Raw genomic sequence first — 13,636 nt, 5'->3', positions numbered from 1 at the left:
CTCTACGGATAGAAGCTTTGAAGCCCTAGCATGAGCTCTATAGCGGACGAGGTTTGATTCTGGACCGAAGTATTTCTGAGGCCGAGTCATGCTTTAAGACTTGCTTTTGGTCGGCTACCAACATAATCCAGATAACACAGCATGGGGTGTATTGCACGATGTTCGACTGCTTGGTTTTTTAAAACGCCAACGAGGGCTGCCGCTTTAGTGGCATGGGCTGCTGTTCTGTACTCGCCAAGCCTCCTTGTTGTGCACACCCTTCCGGCTGTTGTTCTGCGTCTCTGCTTCACCGTGGCTTTTGATATCTTTGCTTTTTCAAATCGAGTCATTGGAAACATTCCCACTAGATAAGCGGGCGAGATCTTCTTTCACGAAGAATCGCGTTGAAACGCCACGTAAAATGTACCCAGCCAGACGCTTACTGACGCGTTCGCTCTCCTCACTTCGCAGAAAGCCTTTTCCAACCCCCAATCCCGGGCCTCTGTTACCCCTAAATGAGCCTGTGGACGAAGAAAGATGCCCATGGTATAGCTCCGCAAACTTCTACCCCGCGAAGCCTGGCGAAGTGCTCGCCGATCGTTATCAGATCCTCGTCAAGGTTGGCTGGGGGACCACCTCTACCGTATGGTTTGCTCGTGATATGCGGGGGTATCGTCACTCTTATTCTCTATATAAATGCGAAAATCGCTAAACTACTTTAGAGATGAAGACGAACCGGAAGGCGTTGTAGCACTGAAGATAGCCAATACCAACTCACGTGCAGGTGACGTTGCACGCGCAACTGAGCAGTATATTGCTGAGAAAGACCCATCCCATCGTGGACGTGCAGTTCTCCGAACATCCTCAGAATCCTTCGAGATTACTGGTCCAGAAGGAAGACATGTGTGTTTCGCATATGAGCCCATGAGGGAGCCACTCTGGCTTTTTCGGAGGCGCTTCAAGGATGACATGATCCCTCTTCCGATTATCAAGATCTATATTCAGATTCTTCTTGCGGGTATCGATTACCTTCATACAGATTGCAAGACAGTACATACGGGTTTGTTGTTCGATTCCTGGTCGGTCTATTCAAATCATGGAACGCAGGCTTATTGGTCACGTAGATCTGAAGCTTGAGAATATCATGGTCTCATTTGAAGACCCCGCGGTGATGGGTGACTTCATGAACGACCAATTCGATCAACCAATGGAATATAAAATAGACTCCATAGGCCGACCGGTACATCGGCGTCACAACGATTTTGGGCCCCTAAGACAACTCCGAAACGTTATACCAAAGATTGTTGATTTTGGACATTGCACAAGGCTCGATGATGATGATAGTTGGGGTTTGTGCCCTATCCAGCCAGAGCACTATCGCGCGCCAGAAGTAATCCTTGGTTGTGGTTGGAGGATGAGCACCGATATATGGAATTTGGGTGTTGTTGTGCGTTCGCACCCTATTGCTCTTTGCCAAATAACTAACACAATCTCAGTTATGGGATCTGATTGAGGGCAAGGAATTGTTCAGTCAAGTGCATGATGAGCAAGGCCAGTACCAGGCAAAAGCGCATCTCGCAGAAATGATAGCCTTACTCGGTCCCCCACCCCAAGAGCTGATCACAAGATATCGCGGATTGCTCGACTACCAATGGCCTGAGCCTTTAACAACGATGGACGGCATCGTCTACAAAAGCTCTGATCAATTCTTTCGTGGTCCATTCTTTGATAGTGATGGTAATTGCATAACCTGGATGGACCCAGTTTAGGGGCCTTGCTAACAAGCTGATAGGAGAGTTCTTACACAAGGACCTGATTCCGAACAGAAACCTGGCGGATACACTCCCCTCCCTCGAAGAGAAGGAAAGAGAACATTTCTTGTCCTTCGTGAAATTAATGCTTGCCTGGGTGCCGGAGGAGAGGAAGACTGCGCGTGAATTGGTCGAGCATCCGTTTCTTCGAGTACAGTGAGCATGCGCTGGCGCATAGCATATCGATATCGGTAGCCAGAGGTATAATCGCCAACATCTGATCTCCACTTCAATTATGTACTATAACTAGGGCTACGACCTTTCTCTGCTCATTCATTGGTGTCAAATATTACCACACGCATCTCCTCGCAGTCTGCATTGTGCACTGACGTAATATTTCCGAGAAGAAAGTACATTTGGTATGCATGATATTTGTCCAGTCGAGGCCGACCCCCGCATGACTTGGCATCCAGACAGGCAAGTCAACGCAGGCGAGGCCTTCCGAAACCGCCGGATCTCGTATCAGCAGAGACGATCAAATAAGCTTGGCACCGACTCATGCGGATCACCCCGCAATAGATACCATGCAATCATTTCGGGAAAGTTTATGCTGATAGGGATGTCTTAGGAAAACCGTGACTTCGACATGGGTTTATGAGGAAGGTGTTTCCATGAACCCCGCAGGCGAGGGGCTATCTGACCTTCATTTATGTGCCATGCCACATGCACATGCCACTCTAATACCTACAGAAACCTCCAATTTCCTTTCAGACCGATCGAAACACCAACCTAACACATCTACACGGAAACCATCCCTACAATGGACGTTCCCGGCATAGCCCTAATCACCGGCGCAGCATCCGGCATCGGCCGCGCCTGCGCCAACACATTCGCGCGCGACGGCGCCAGCGGCATCGCCCTGCTGGACCTGGACCAAACAGCCCTAGAAGCCGTGCAAGCCGAGATCAACTCGCAACTCAGCCCGGACAAGACACCCCGCTGCCGCGTGGAAATCTACCCGGTCAACGTCACCGACGAAAACCGGGTCAACGAAGTGATCCAAAGCGCAGCGCAAACCTTCGGCCGACTAGACTACGTGGTTAACGCGGCCGGAATCGCCATGAAGCATCAGGGTGGCGCGGCGTTCGCCGAAACCGCCGACTGGCAACGCATCCTCGACATCAATCTCACGGGAACGTTCTTCGTCCTGCGGGCGGCGGCCCGCATCATGTTGAGCCAGGAGCCGATCCGCTCGAGTATTGATGGACGGCCGCTGCAGCGTGGGTCGATTGTGAATTTCTCGTCCATCCAGGGCGTCGCGGGCATTCCGTTGTCGACGGCTTATACGGCCACGAAGCATGCTGTTATTGGACTGACCAGGACCGCGTCCGAGGATTATGCTAAGGATGGGTTGAGGATTAACGCCATTTGTCCTGGGTATACGGAGACGCCGATGACGACCAAGTCGCCGTTGGTTTTGCAGGCGATGCAGGAGAGGGTCGCGACTGCTGTGCCGATGCAGCGCATGGGGGAGCCGAGGGAGATTGCTGACGGCGTGGTGTATCTTTCTGGGGGGAGGAGTTCGTTTGTTACGGGGACTGCGCTTTTTGTGGATGGGGGGTATACGCAGCGTTAGGTATATGATGCTATGATTTCCTGGATGGATGTTGAGATATTCATATGTTCTATGTATTGTGTGACTGTCGTTATGACCTCCTATGCTACCGTAAAAGAAGCGTCCATTTTCATTAAATTGAGCCATGTTGCACTTGTCCCATTCCCGCACCGTTTCTCCCGCCAGATCCTCTCAACCCGAGCCAGTGTCTCCCGGAACGAGGATAACCCACTTCGCTGCGCAGAGTCCTTGAACCATTTCGCAAACGACATCTGCAGCTCCAGATCTTCAGCCTCACAGGCGGCGATGAACGCAGCCCAAATGAAGCCAGCAGAGGCGTACAGCACAGTGGGGTCTGCACAGCGCCACAAACAGTCCCGCACGGCTGTCACTTTCTGTTGGAGCATCGACGTTTCCATGTCATACACCCTGCGGTAGAAGTAGATAGACAGCGCATCATACATTGCATCGAGCATATTGCTCACATGCCCATCAAGCTGTGCCTGACTCGGCCTTTCGAGATTATTAATCCGTCTTTCAATAGCCTTCGCCCGGCCCGAAAAGTCTTTCAGCGTAAGCGGGTTCGACTGGTCCTGGCTCTCCGCGATGTCCTTCTCCCGCCCGAGCCGAATCACCAACGATAACAGGAGCACCCACGGCTCCGGGACGCCGAAGATCTCAGGGTAGAGTGTCGCAGAGAAGATCCCGGGTCGTTCGAGATGCAGATCATTTTCGCCGTCTTCCTGACTCTTCACTTCCAGCATCTCCTGGTCGAGATTCTCCCACCCGCGCAGACGGAAGGAGAGGTCATCGCGACTGTATTGCGCCAGACCGCTTGACTCAATGGACTGGCGGAAGTAGTGCCGCTGTCGTGAGTTCATGCCGCCGGTGAAGGTGCTCTCGTAGAAGAATCGCTCGAAGGCATAGCAGTGGTGCAGTAGACGGACCTTCCGGGATTTTTTTCGCTTGAGGCCGCGCAGCCGGATCAGTCGTTCCGTTTCCAGGAAGAAATATTCCGTTTGCTCGCGGTCGACTGAGAACATTGACACATACACCATGGTGAGGAGCGCGATCATCGTGGACTTATACTTGGCTGCCTTCGGCACGTCGTACGCGGTCCGTAGCATCTGTCTGGCGTGTTTCAGCGCTTGCTGTTTGTATGCGTTGCCTTGGGCGAGCCACATCTGCGACTGCGAGAGCCCGCCCAGGCTGAAGGCGCTGATGGCGAGCGTTCCGTAGAACGCCGTCAGACTGGCGTTGTCTAGGTCTTCGCCGAGGGTGAGCGCTGCTAGACAGGTCTTGGCGTGGGGGATGAAGAGAATGTGCCAGGGCGTTTTGGCATGTCGGACGGGCGTCATCAGGCTGATGACTGTTGTTGTATAGTGCTTTAGTAAGAGCATGACATCTTGTGGGACTGTTTTGCTGGTCGTGGTCAAGGAGAAACAGGGGTTGGGTGGCGGTATTTGGGTTAGGTTAGCGCTCTGCAGGAACTGCGGGAGTTCTTGTTCTGGTGTCATAGGAAATCCCTGGAAATCAGATAGCGGTGCATTATTGAGCACGGCGTCAATGCGACAAAGATCCATGGCCACGTCGTCAGTATCCGGGGATGTCGTGCTGGGCGCTTGTTCAGAGTGGCCAAATATTGACTCGAGGATTCTTTGCGTACGTGGCGTTAACGGGAGGTCTGATGGGACTGTGAAATCATCGTCGAACCTTACCACGTCCTCTGGCGGGCTGCTGGTAGATGGATCTGGAGTGTCTTCTGAGGCCATATCCGGCGAAGGCGCGGAAGGCAATTGACTCAATCTGAACGCCCCGAAAGGCCCGCAATCCACCTGGAGATCGCGGCACGGGGCGGCCTTCTCACACAGATCGTCGATACGAGTCAGTAACTGCAGGGCTGACTCCGGCGGGACGCTTGAAACGAGCCATTGGCTCATACGCTCTCGTTCGGCCTCTGTCAGCAAGGGCCGACGGAAGCGTCTTTCGTCCGTCGCACCCTCAAAGTCAAAAAAGATGCCCTTCTCGTAGCCTGCACACACGAACCCGAAATACCGGCACATGGCACATGTGGGGCGGCCTTCGTCGCATTTCACATGTCGGCTTCGACACTGTATACCACAGTCAGGACCAACGCAGAAGGACAGACCTGGGGGTGGCAATTGTTACCGTGGTGCACCCCCCGAAGGACCGAGTTCGGGTCGGGTGGGCTTGTGTGCTTTGCTCGTCAGTTTCTGTAGCCATTCTGAGGGTGGAAGGTCTTCAATCGAGGTTAACTTCCTAATGTTCCGTGCATGACTTGGTTATATCGTGTCGTGTCTTGCATGCGGGGGGCGATAAGCCATGTGGGGAAGCTGGACGATTAGGAAGGTTATTGCGTCTTAGGGCCAAAGTCTAGATCCACATGACTTTCGGAAACCTTCCAAGAGAACATCGCCAGCCCAGACCGGCGCGATAAGCTAACGTGGCTCTAGGATCAAAGGGAAACCTATACCTGCGCTGGTTTCCCTGTTGACATTGTAACCCCGCCATGAAGAATCCCGAAGGAGGGGTATCTGTAATAAATTCCTCTGGGAAAGGCCGTAGATAATGTGGATGATTGATTTAACATTGAGCCCTCTTATTACAATTTGGCACAGTTTTCGTTAGAGCATTTGGATAAGATCAATATGGCATCTTTCGAAAACAAGGTCGTAAGTATCAATGAACCCACCGATCGCAGCATGTACCACTGACACATCCACTCGCACCAGATCGCCATCACCGGCGCAGCTCCGGCATGGGGCTTGCGACAGCGCAGCTGCTCGCATCCCGTGGAGCCATTATCTCGCTGGCTGATATTAACGAAGCGGCGGTCAAGGCGGCTACCGAGTCATTGACCGGAAGCGACAAGCATATGTACACCGTGGTCGATGTGCGTAGCAGCCAGTCAGTTGACTCATGGATCAAATCAACAGTAGAAAGGTTGGGCAAGCTCGACGGCGCCGTCAATATGGCTGGAGTCATCACACCGGCCAAGCCAATCACTGAAGAAACCGATGAAACTTGGGATTTCAACTTTGCCGTGAATACACGGGGTGTCTTCTTCTGTTTGAGGGCCCAGTTGAAGGCAATGACGGCCGGCGGCAGCATTGTAAGTCTGTTTGCAGGCTTGACGATACGTAAAGGCTTCAGCTAATGTCCTAACCACAGGTTTCTGCGGCTAGCGCCTTCGGCCAGATGGGCTCGCCTGGGGTTGCTCCGTACTGCGCCAGTAAAGCAGCCGTGATTGGATTGACGAGAACGGCAGCGAAGGAAAACCAACATATACGAGTCAATTGTGTTGCACCAGGTGAGGGCTATATCTATTTTGCCATTGTTGCTGCTTGGTAATGATTAGTGCTAACTCGACTCCAAGGCTCTGTAAATACCCCCATGTCTCAGGGAGAGAACCCGGAGGATGTGAAGCGCGGCCTGCAAGCCACAGTGCAAAAGCGACGGGCCGAGGCCAGTGAGATAGCTACTGTGATTGTGCATTTGTTGAGCGATGAGGCATCTTTTGTGACGGGAACTGTTTATAATGTCGATGGCGGTTGGCTTTGCTGATGTACTGGAATCATGATGTCAAATTGAATATATCAGAACATAGATGCGCATCCTAGATTTTGCTTTATGCATGTGTCATACAGTAATTGATTACAATGGTGTGATTATCACAGCTTTGTTGTACAATTATCCTGGATACTGCCGAGGTGAGGCTCACCTATTGACCCGGATTGTTGGTTATAATAGAGCGAGAAATGTGGTGGACAGTCCAATTATCCACTGAATTTGGCATACCTTGCAATTCAAAAACTGACTAGAGAGGGCTCGTTAAGGGCAAAATCCAACAATGTAATTCTTTAAGCATTATTGAGAACAGAATCAAAGAAGACAACTCATATCAGACATGATCTCATTGAAAAACACCCTGCAACCAACATTCTATGGAAACCGAAAGTACTTAAAGCGAATAACCTCGTGCAAATTTGAACCCTTCCCAACCAGCCGCTCTAGACTGCTGACATCGCTTACGATATTCGATCGCACTGCCTCCATATCGTGCCACACTCCTAACTGTCTTTCCTGGGACGTTCGTGTTGACTCCTGTCATCCAGCTATCAATCTCGTTCGACAATGCCCCTTTACTGCACTCGACCACATGCTCGGTCCACCTGTCCGCGGCTTCTTCAGTTGCCTCGACTAAGGTGTAGCCCTCATTGTGACAGAACTGCAATAGTTGATTCACAACCCGCACTGCGTGTTCAATACTCCGTGGAATATTTCCAAAAGATTGGTGTGGGCCGAGCACCATGAACATATTCGGGAAAGAAGGAGCCATGAGCCCCAGATAAGTATACGGCCGGTGGTCAAGCCAGACGGCACGCTTTCCTGTTTCATTGTCGCTACTGGCGATGAGCGGTCGATCATTCTTTCCATGCCACTCGACCGCATTAAAAGCACCAGTGATTGCATCAAAGCCGGTCGCATAGATGAGGATATCGAGCTCATGCTCCTTGCCATCCGAAGTCAGGATCCCATTCGCAGTGACCCTTTCGATAGGCGTCTTTTGCAAATCGACGAGATGAACGTTTGATTGATTGAATGCTTCAAAGTAGCCGCTCTCCAGGGGAACCCGTCGCGTACCGAAGCCATGATTCTTGGGAATCAGACTTTCCGCCACAATGGGGTCGTACACTCTTTCTCGAATCTTGCTCGCCATAAAGTCCGAGTATAGTCGGTTCGCTTCGTGGTCGGTGTAAGTATCGCAGAATGTTCCTAGCCATTTGGAGAAACCGGGCTCGGCATAGAGCTTCTCCCATAGGGCGACGCGCTCTTCGTGTGACACCTCAGAAGACTTGCGAGGGTCGGGTTGATGCAGGAAGCCGGTCGGGGTTGAGGCACAGCGCTGGAAGATAGCGTCGTATTCAGCCTTCACCTTCTCCATGTATTCAGGCGTAATCTTGGTGTTGCGGAGCGGGGCAGACCAATTAGGAGTTCGCTGGAACACGGTGAGCGATCGAATACTGGGCTCTTTGGATGTTTCTGTAATGGTTTGAATCCCGGTTGCTCCTGTACCAATCACTCCGATTCGTTTGTTGGCGAAGTCGCGCTGCATGTCGAAATCCTTTGGCCAGCGCGATGTATGGAAAGACTGACCCTGGAAGTCTTTGATACCGGGGATCGCAGGCAGTGTCGGGTTGGATAGAACGCCCAAGCAACTGATGAAGAAGCGTGCACGATAGTGAAAACCGGCCTCATCCACGAAAAGCCAAGTGCGTTCCGCATCCTGCCAATGTGCCGACTTGATTCGAGTGTTGAACTGAATATCCTTGTACAAGTCGTGTTTCTCGCAGACCCGCTCAATGTATTTGAGAGTGTCCGGCTGCGCGGAGAAGGTGTCCTTCCAGTCCCATTCCTGTAAGAGTTCCTTGTCCCATGAGAACTGGTAGGAGATCGTTTCAGAGTCAAACCGGGCACCTGGATAGCAATTCCAGAACCAGGTACCTCCTACGCTTTCTCCAGCTTCGAGGACTTTGACGCTCAAGGAGGGGAGATTCTTCCGAACCTCGTGTAAACTGTAGATGCCCGAAAGGCCGGCGCCGATTATCAACACGTCGTAGTTTTGCTCTCGTGCGCCGACGGAACCCATTTCTGCTGAGCGTGAGTGTGTGTGTGTGTGTGTGTGTGTGTGTGTGTGTGTATGTGTGTCACTGATATCCTCGTGGGAGATGAGAAATTGCCAGATGGCCTGTTGATGCGGGGTCTATATGTCGTCTTTTATACTGTGGACTCTACCTACAGTCCTGGCCCACACTGAGCAACGGAATCAGGTGGCAGACTACCTGCAGTAGGTGTGTGCTTCCACAAGATGGTATCTCCTTTACTTTCCATCTTTTCTTGGCTGAGCCAAGCGGAGAAAAGATAGCACGCAAGCTCGCATGATGCAGACTCGCCAAAAGAGGAAGGGCAACGCAGTCACGGGATGCGGAGACTTTCTCAATGCAGTTTGACTTTTGATTGGCCGCCCAGCCATCAAGCGATACAGCGTCAATATCAGAGTCTGGGGAAGGTCTTAGAAGTCATGGCCTTATCAAAACAAAGATGTTGCCAGAAACAAGGCCCTGGCCTCATGATAAGCCAAGTCTCGTATCGGTAGAAGGGCGCGAGATAGCAATATGCCCAGACTAGTAGATACATTTAAATCACAGCCCAGTTCCGGGTCGAACAGTCTTTCTTGGAGTCTTTGACACTCATTTCTCCTCTTTTGCCTCTTTGACTAGACGTATTGTATTCATCTCTCGCAATGACTGAGACATCTGATCTATCACACGCTAATGAGGATAATTTTGGGAAGAAAGAGGCCCTTGATCTCGGAAAAGTCGAAAGTTGCTCAACTGGCCAGCAGTTCCAGTATGTTGAACGGGCCGGAGTCAAAAGAAATATTAAGTCCCGCCATGCTCAAATGATGGCTATTGGCGGTGCCATTGGTACAGGCTTCTTCGTTGGTGCTGGTCAGGCACTGGCAATTGGGGGCCCGGGCTTCCTCCTCCTTGCCTATGGACTGATGTCCCTTCTTGTTTACGGCGTTTTCACTGCAGTCATCGAAATGAGCACGTACCTTCCCATCCCCGGGTCCTCGATTGCATACTACTGTAGCCGCTATGTCTCACCATCCCTTGGCTTTGCCTTAGGCTGGCTCTATTTCTACTCGTTTGGCATCATCGTCGCATACGAAATCACCGCGGCCAGCCTTGTCATCAACTACTGGCCAAACAACGTTCATATTGCTGTATGGGTCACCGTCATTCTAGTTGTCGTCATAGGGCTCAATCTCTGTCCAGTGGGTGTCTACGCAGAGGCCGAATTCTGGTTTGCCGGCATCAAAGTAGTCATGATCATCGGGATGATCATCCTATCTCTCGTCATCATGCTCGGCGGAGCGCCTACTCATGACCGACTTGGATTCCGTTACTGGAACGACCCTGGCGCAACGAATGCTTATATAGTTGGTGGAAGCGGCGGCCGCTTCACCTCTTTTCTCTACGTCTGGGTCTGGTCCGGCTTTTCCTTCTTCTTTGGCCCAGAGCTGATGGTATTCACGGGCGGCGAAATGCGCAGTCCACGCAAGAACCTCCCCAAAGCATCGCGCCGATACTTCGGCCGGCTCGTTGTCTTCTACATCCTCGGAACCCTCTCCATGGGGGCGACCTGTCCCTCCAACGCCGAAGGTCTCACCTCCAACACGGGCGACGCCAACGCATCCCCATGGGTGATCGCAGTCCGCAACGCCGGCATCAGCGTGCTCCCCTCCATTATCAACGCATGCATCCTGACCAGTGCCTGGTCCGCCGGCAATGCCTACCTCTACATGTCGAGCCGGGCGCTCTACTCCCTCGCTGTCGCCGGCAACGCGCCCAAGATCTTCACCCGCTGCAACAGCTACGGGCTACCCATCTACGCCGTCCTGGGCAGCAGCTGCTTCACGCTGCTCGCCTACCTCAACGCCGGCTCGCAGGCCGGCGAGGTCTTCAACTGGTTCGTCAGTCTCACCAACACCTCCGGATACACCTCCTGGCTCACATGCTGTGTCATCTTCCTGCGCTTCCGGAAGGCCTGCAATGCCCAAGGTATTGTCATGCCTTACCGTTCCCATATCCAGCCCGTCGCGGCTTGGATCTGTCTGTTTGTTTTTGCCGTGCTGTTACTGTGTAACGGGTTTACTGTTTTCTTTCCCGGCCGCTTTTCCGCTAGTGGGTTTTTGACGGCGTATCTTGGGATTCCCCTTTTCTTGGCTATTTATTTTGGGCATAAGTTGACGGTTGGCCGGAAGGATCCGTGGGTGTATAACCCCGAGGAGGTAGATTTGAAGTCCGGTGTTGAGGAGGTTAATGCTGAGGCGGAGACGTGGGCGAGGATGGACGCGATCAAGAAGGAAAGGAAAGGCACATCGAATGTTGTTTGGAGAAAAATTTCTTTGATATGGTCGTGATTCGTGAGAAAGCGGTTCCTTGATGTGGTATTTATGTTAGGGCTAGCTAGTGTACTACTTTTATTTGTAACGAGACATGAGACAATGAATAAATATGCAATTTTGTGCGAAGAGACTACGATTCATTTGGCTAATGACATGCTATTGTGATTAGGCATAGGATATACGAGATGTTCTTTTGGAGGGTTGGGTTTGGTATCGAAAGAATGGAGGGCTACACTATGACTTGGGGACTGCGGTAATGGGTCAATGGGTCTATAACATTGTATAATCGCTAGCTGGGATGAGAATATGAGATGCATCAAAATCGTTGCCTCCATTAGTCTTTCGAAAACCAAATCTATCTATCTATAGATCGTGATCATGCGCTTTTAAGCTATGCCCCATATCGCTTGACGAGTCTCTCTAGCAAAGGACCGTGTGCTAGAGATGCATTATGTTCATAACAAAGTCGTACCTTCTAGATGAGTCCTCTAGAAGCTCTTGGTCTCGCCCTCCTTGAGCTTACCAGCACCAACGAGCCTCTTAGCCTCCTCGGCGTAAACGTTCTTGACGGCAGCAGCATCCTTGCCAGCAGCAGTAAGACGCTCGGCCAGACCGGCAAGCTCCTCAGCATCAATCTTGCTCATGATAAGCTCAACGTCGGTCAGGACGGAGTCGACCTGAGCGGCGGAGGCCTCGCCATCAGCGAAGTAGTTGACCTCCTTGACGGAGCCCTTGACAACACGCTTGTTCTTCTTGGTAGCGTTCTTAGCGGCCTCCTTGGCCTTCTTGTTCTTCTCACGCTCAGCCTTAGCGGCCTCCTCAGCATCCTTCTTGCGCTGTTCCTCTTCCAGACGAGCCTTCTCCTTCTCCTCAGCCAGACGCTTAGCCTCAGCCTCCTTCTCGAGACGCTTCTTGTCCTTGTCGGCACGAGCAGCCTTACGGAACTTCTTGATACGCTCATCCTGAGCAGCACAGTCGTCTACGAGCTTACGGAGACGAGCAGTGTCCTCGTTCTTGCGCTTGCGGCGAGCGTTGGCGTTCTTCTTCTCGGTGTGACGCTTCTGGTCACGGCTTTCACCATCATCGGGCACATCCTCATCGAGGTATTCAAACGAACGCCAGCTGTCGAAGTTATACCAGAAGTTGTAAAAGTTGTCGACTTCCTCGAAGGTGCTGTTGTCATCACCCAACCTAGGAACGGGCTGGATTCTAGAGAAACGACCCTCAGAGTCGAAGACACGGTTCCACAGCTTGTAAAAGTTACCCTTGGCGGCCTCCTTCTTGCTGGGGGGCTCAACGTCGGCAGCTTCATCGACGGAGTCGAACTGACGACGCTTGACGGGGTCTGAGAGCACTTCGTGGGCCTTCTGGATACACTTGAAGAAGCTGTCGTTCTCGTCACGGTCACCCAGAGCGGCCTTCTTGTCGGGGTGGTGGCGGAGAACCTTCTTGCGGTGGGCACGCTTGACCTGCTCGGGGGTGGCGCGCCAACGGTACTTGGTGATACCAAGGACGGCGTAGTGATCTTGGCTCTGTGAAAGAGATGTTAGAATGTTTTAAACGTAAAATGTACATACGTAGTGAGGGCATTGGACATACCTTCCAGTCCTTAGCGTCCCGAGACAGCATCATGGGGTCTTCGTCCTCGGAGATTTCGTCATCCTCCTCGTCTTCAGTCTTCTTGACGTTCTGCTGGGCCTGGATTCTCTCGTCTTCAGAGAAAGTGCGGTGATGACGCTTCTAGATGGCTGTTAACACCGATTCGATATATTGAAATCTGATAGTGAGAGCCGCTATGAACCCAACCACCGAATCTAGGAAAAGTGCACACATACTCTACGAGCGTGGGCCAAGAAGTGAGGGCCAACAGGCTCCAGGTTCCTCTGGGTAGCACCAGAAAGAGTGCCCACGGCCTTGAAATCCTTCTCGGCGGACCAGCCTCAGAAAGGGCGGGCAAAGAGACGTTGACGACTTGGACAGAAGTCATTTTGACTAAATCGAAGCAATTGTCTTGGATGTGCTTCGGAGAATTTAGAAGGGAAAGATACCCAAGTTGTGTGCTGGCGATAAGAATGGGGGGGCCGATGGGCAGAAAATTGAGAGGCCGTTTTTTATTTTTTCTGCCCCGACTTCCCGCTTTTCAGACTGCCAATCAGGCGGCGGGTGTTTCGGAGGTCATTCGAAGGCGATGGATTGATCAGGTCAGGAACGAAGAACTATCTCCTTTTCCCAACTTGGTATCCCAGAGTCTGGCATTAGTCGTCGATTGTCGCCTTCTTCTATAAAAGGACGTTG

The 13,636-nt window shown here is 51.9% G+C and overlaps 7 protein-coding genes across 7 annotated transcripts; 4 read left to right on the top strand and 3 right to left on the bottom strand.

The window, feature by feature from the left end:
- Positions 1-400: 400 nt before the first annotated feature.
- Positions 401-1,950, top strand: ABOM_006689 (protein kinase domain protein; the record flags this gene model as incomplete). Its single annotated transcript, XM_022533818.1, has 5 exons — positions 401-648; positions 702-1,039; positions 1,104-1,426; positions 1,476-1,716; positions 1,772-1,950. 5 exons carry the CDS (start codon positions 401-403, stop codon positions 1,948-1,950), a joined length of 1,329 nt encoding a protein of 442 aa, XP_022388825.1.
- Positions 1,951-2,550: 600 nt separating this feature from the next.
- On the top strand, positions 2,551-3,366 carry ABOM_006688 (SDR family NAD(P)-dependent oxidoreductase; the record flags this gene model as incomplete). The annotated part of the gene is made up of 1 exon (XM_022533817.1): positions 2,551-3,366. The coding sequence occupies one exon, from the start codon at positions 2,551-2,553 to the stop codon at positions 3,364-3,366; it is 816 nt and encodes a 271-aa protein (XP_022388826.1).
- Positions 3,367-3,446: 80 nt separating this feature from the next.
- Positions 3,447-5,589, bottom strand: ABOM_006687 (Zn(II)2Cys6 transcription factor; the record flags this gene model as incomplete). The annotated part of the gene is made up of 2 exons (XM_022533816.1): positions 3,447-5,456; positions 5,515-5,589. 2 exons carry the CDS (start codon positions 5,587-5,589, stop codon positions 3,447-3,449), a joined length of 2,085 nt encoding a protein of 694 aa, XP_022388831.1.
- A 535-nt stretch (positions 5,590-6,124) lies between these two features.
- Positions 6,125-6,930, top strand: ABOM_006686 (SDR family NAD(P)-dependent oxidoreductase; the record flags this gene model as incomplete). Its single annotated transcript, XM_022533815.1, has 3 exons — positions 6,125-6,478; positions 6,538-6,676; positions 6,743-6,930. The coding sequence occupies 3 exons, from the start codon at positions 6,125-6,127 to the stop codon at positions 6,928-6,930; spliced, it is 681 nt and encodes a 226-aa protein (XP_022388832.1).
- A 397-nt stretch (positions 6,931-7,327) lies between these two features.
- On the bottom strand, positions 7,328-9,016 carry ABOM_006685 (flavin-containing monooxygenase; the record flags this gene model as incomplete). The annotated part of the gene is made up of 1 exon (XM_022533814.1): positions 7,328-9,016. The coding sequence occupies one exon, from the start codon at positions 9,014-9,016 to the stop codon at positions 7,328-7,330; it is 1,689 nt and encodes a 562-aa protein (XP_022388833.1).
- Positions 9,017-9,670: 654 nt separating this feature from the next.
- ABOM_006684 (proline permease PrnB) lies at positions 9,671-11,356 on the top strand (the record flags this gene model as incomplete). Its single annotated transcript, XM_022533813.1, has 1 exon — positions 9,671-11,356. The coding sequence occupies one exon, from the start codon at positions 9,671-9,673 to the stop codon at positions 11,354-11,356; it is 1,686 nt and encodes a 561-aa protein (XP_022388834.1).
- A 473-nt stretch (positions 11,357-11,829) lies between these two features.
- Positions 11,830-13,328, bottom strand: ABOM_006683 (putative ribosome associated DnaJ chaperone Zuotin; the record flags this gene model as incomplete). The annotated part of the gene is made up of 3 exons (XM_022533812.1): positions 11,830-12,873; positions 12,941-13,053; positions 13,277-13,328. The coding sequence occupies 3 exons, from the start codon at positions 13,326-13,328 to the stop codon at positions 11,830-11,832; spliced, it is 1,209 nt and encodes a 402-aa protein (XP_022388827.1).
- Positions 13,329-13,636: the final 308 nt, after the last annotated feature.

This window comes from Aspergillus bombycis (genome assembly GCF_001792695.1).
Source record: "Aspergillus bombycis strain NRRL26010 chromosome Unknown contig00046, whole genome shotgun sequence".
Lineage (NCBI taxonomy): Eukaryota > Fungi > Ascomycota > Eurotiomycetes > Eurotiales > Aspergillaceae > Aspergillus > Aspergillus bombycis.
Note: the sequence above shows the minus strand (reverse complement) of the source record. Positions and strands in the feature narration are given on the sequence as shown.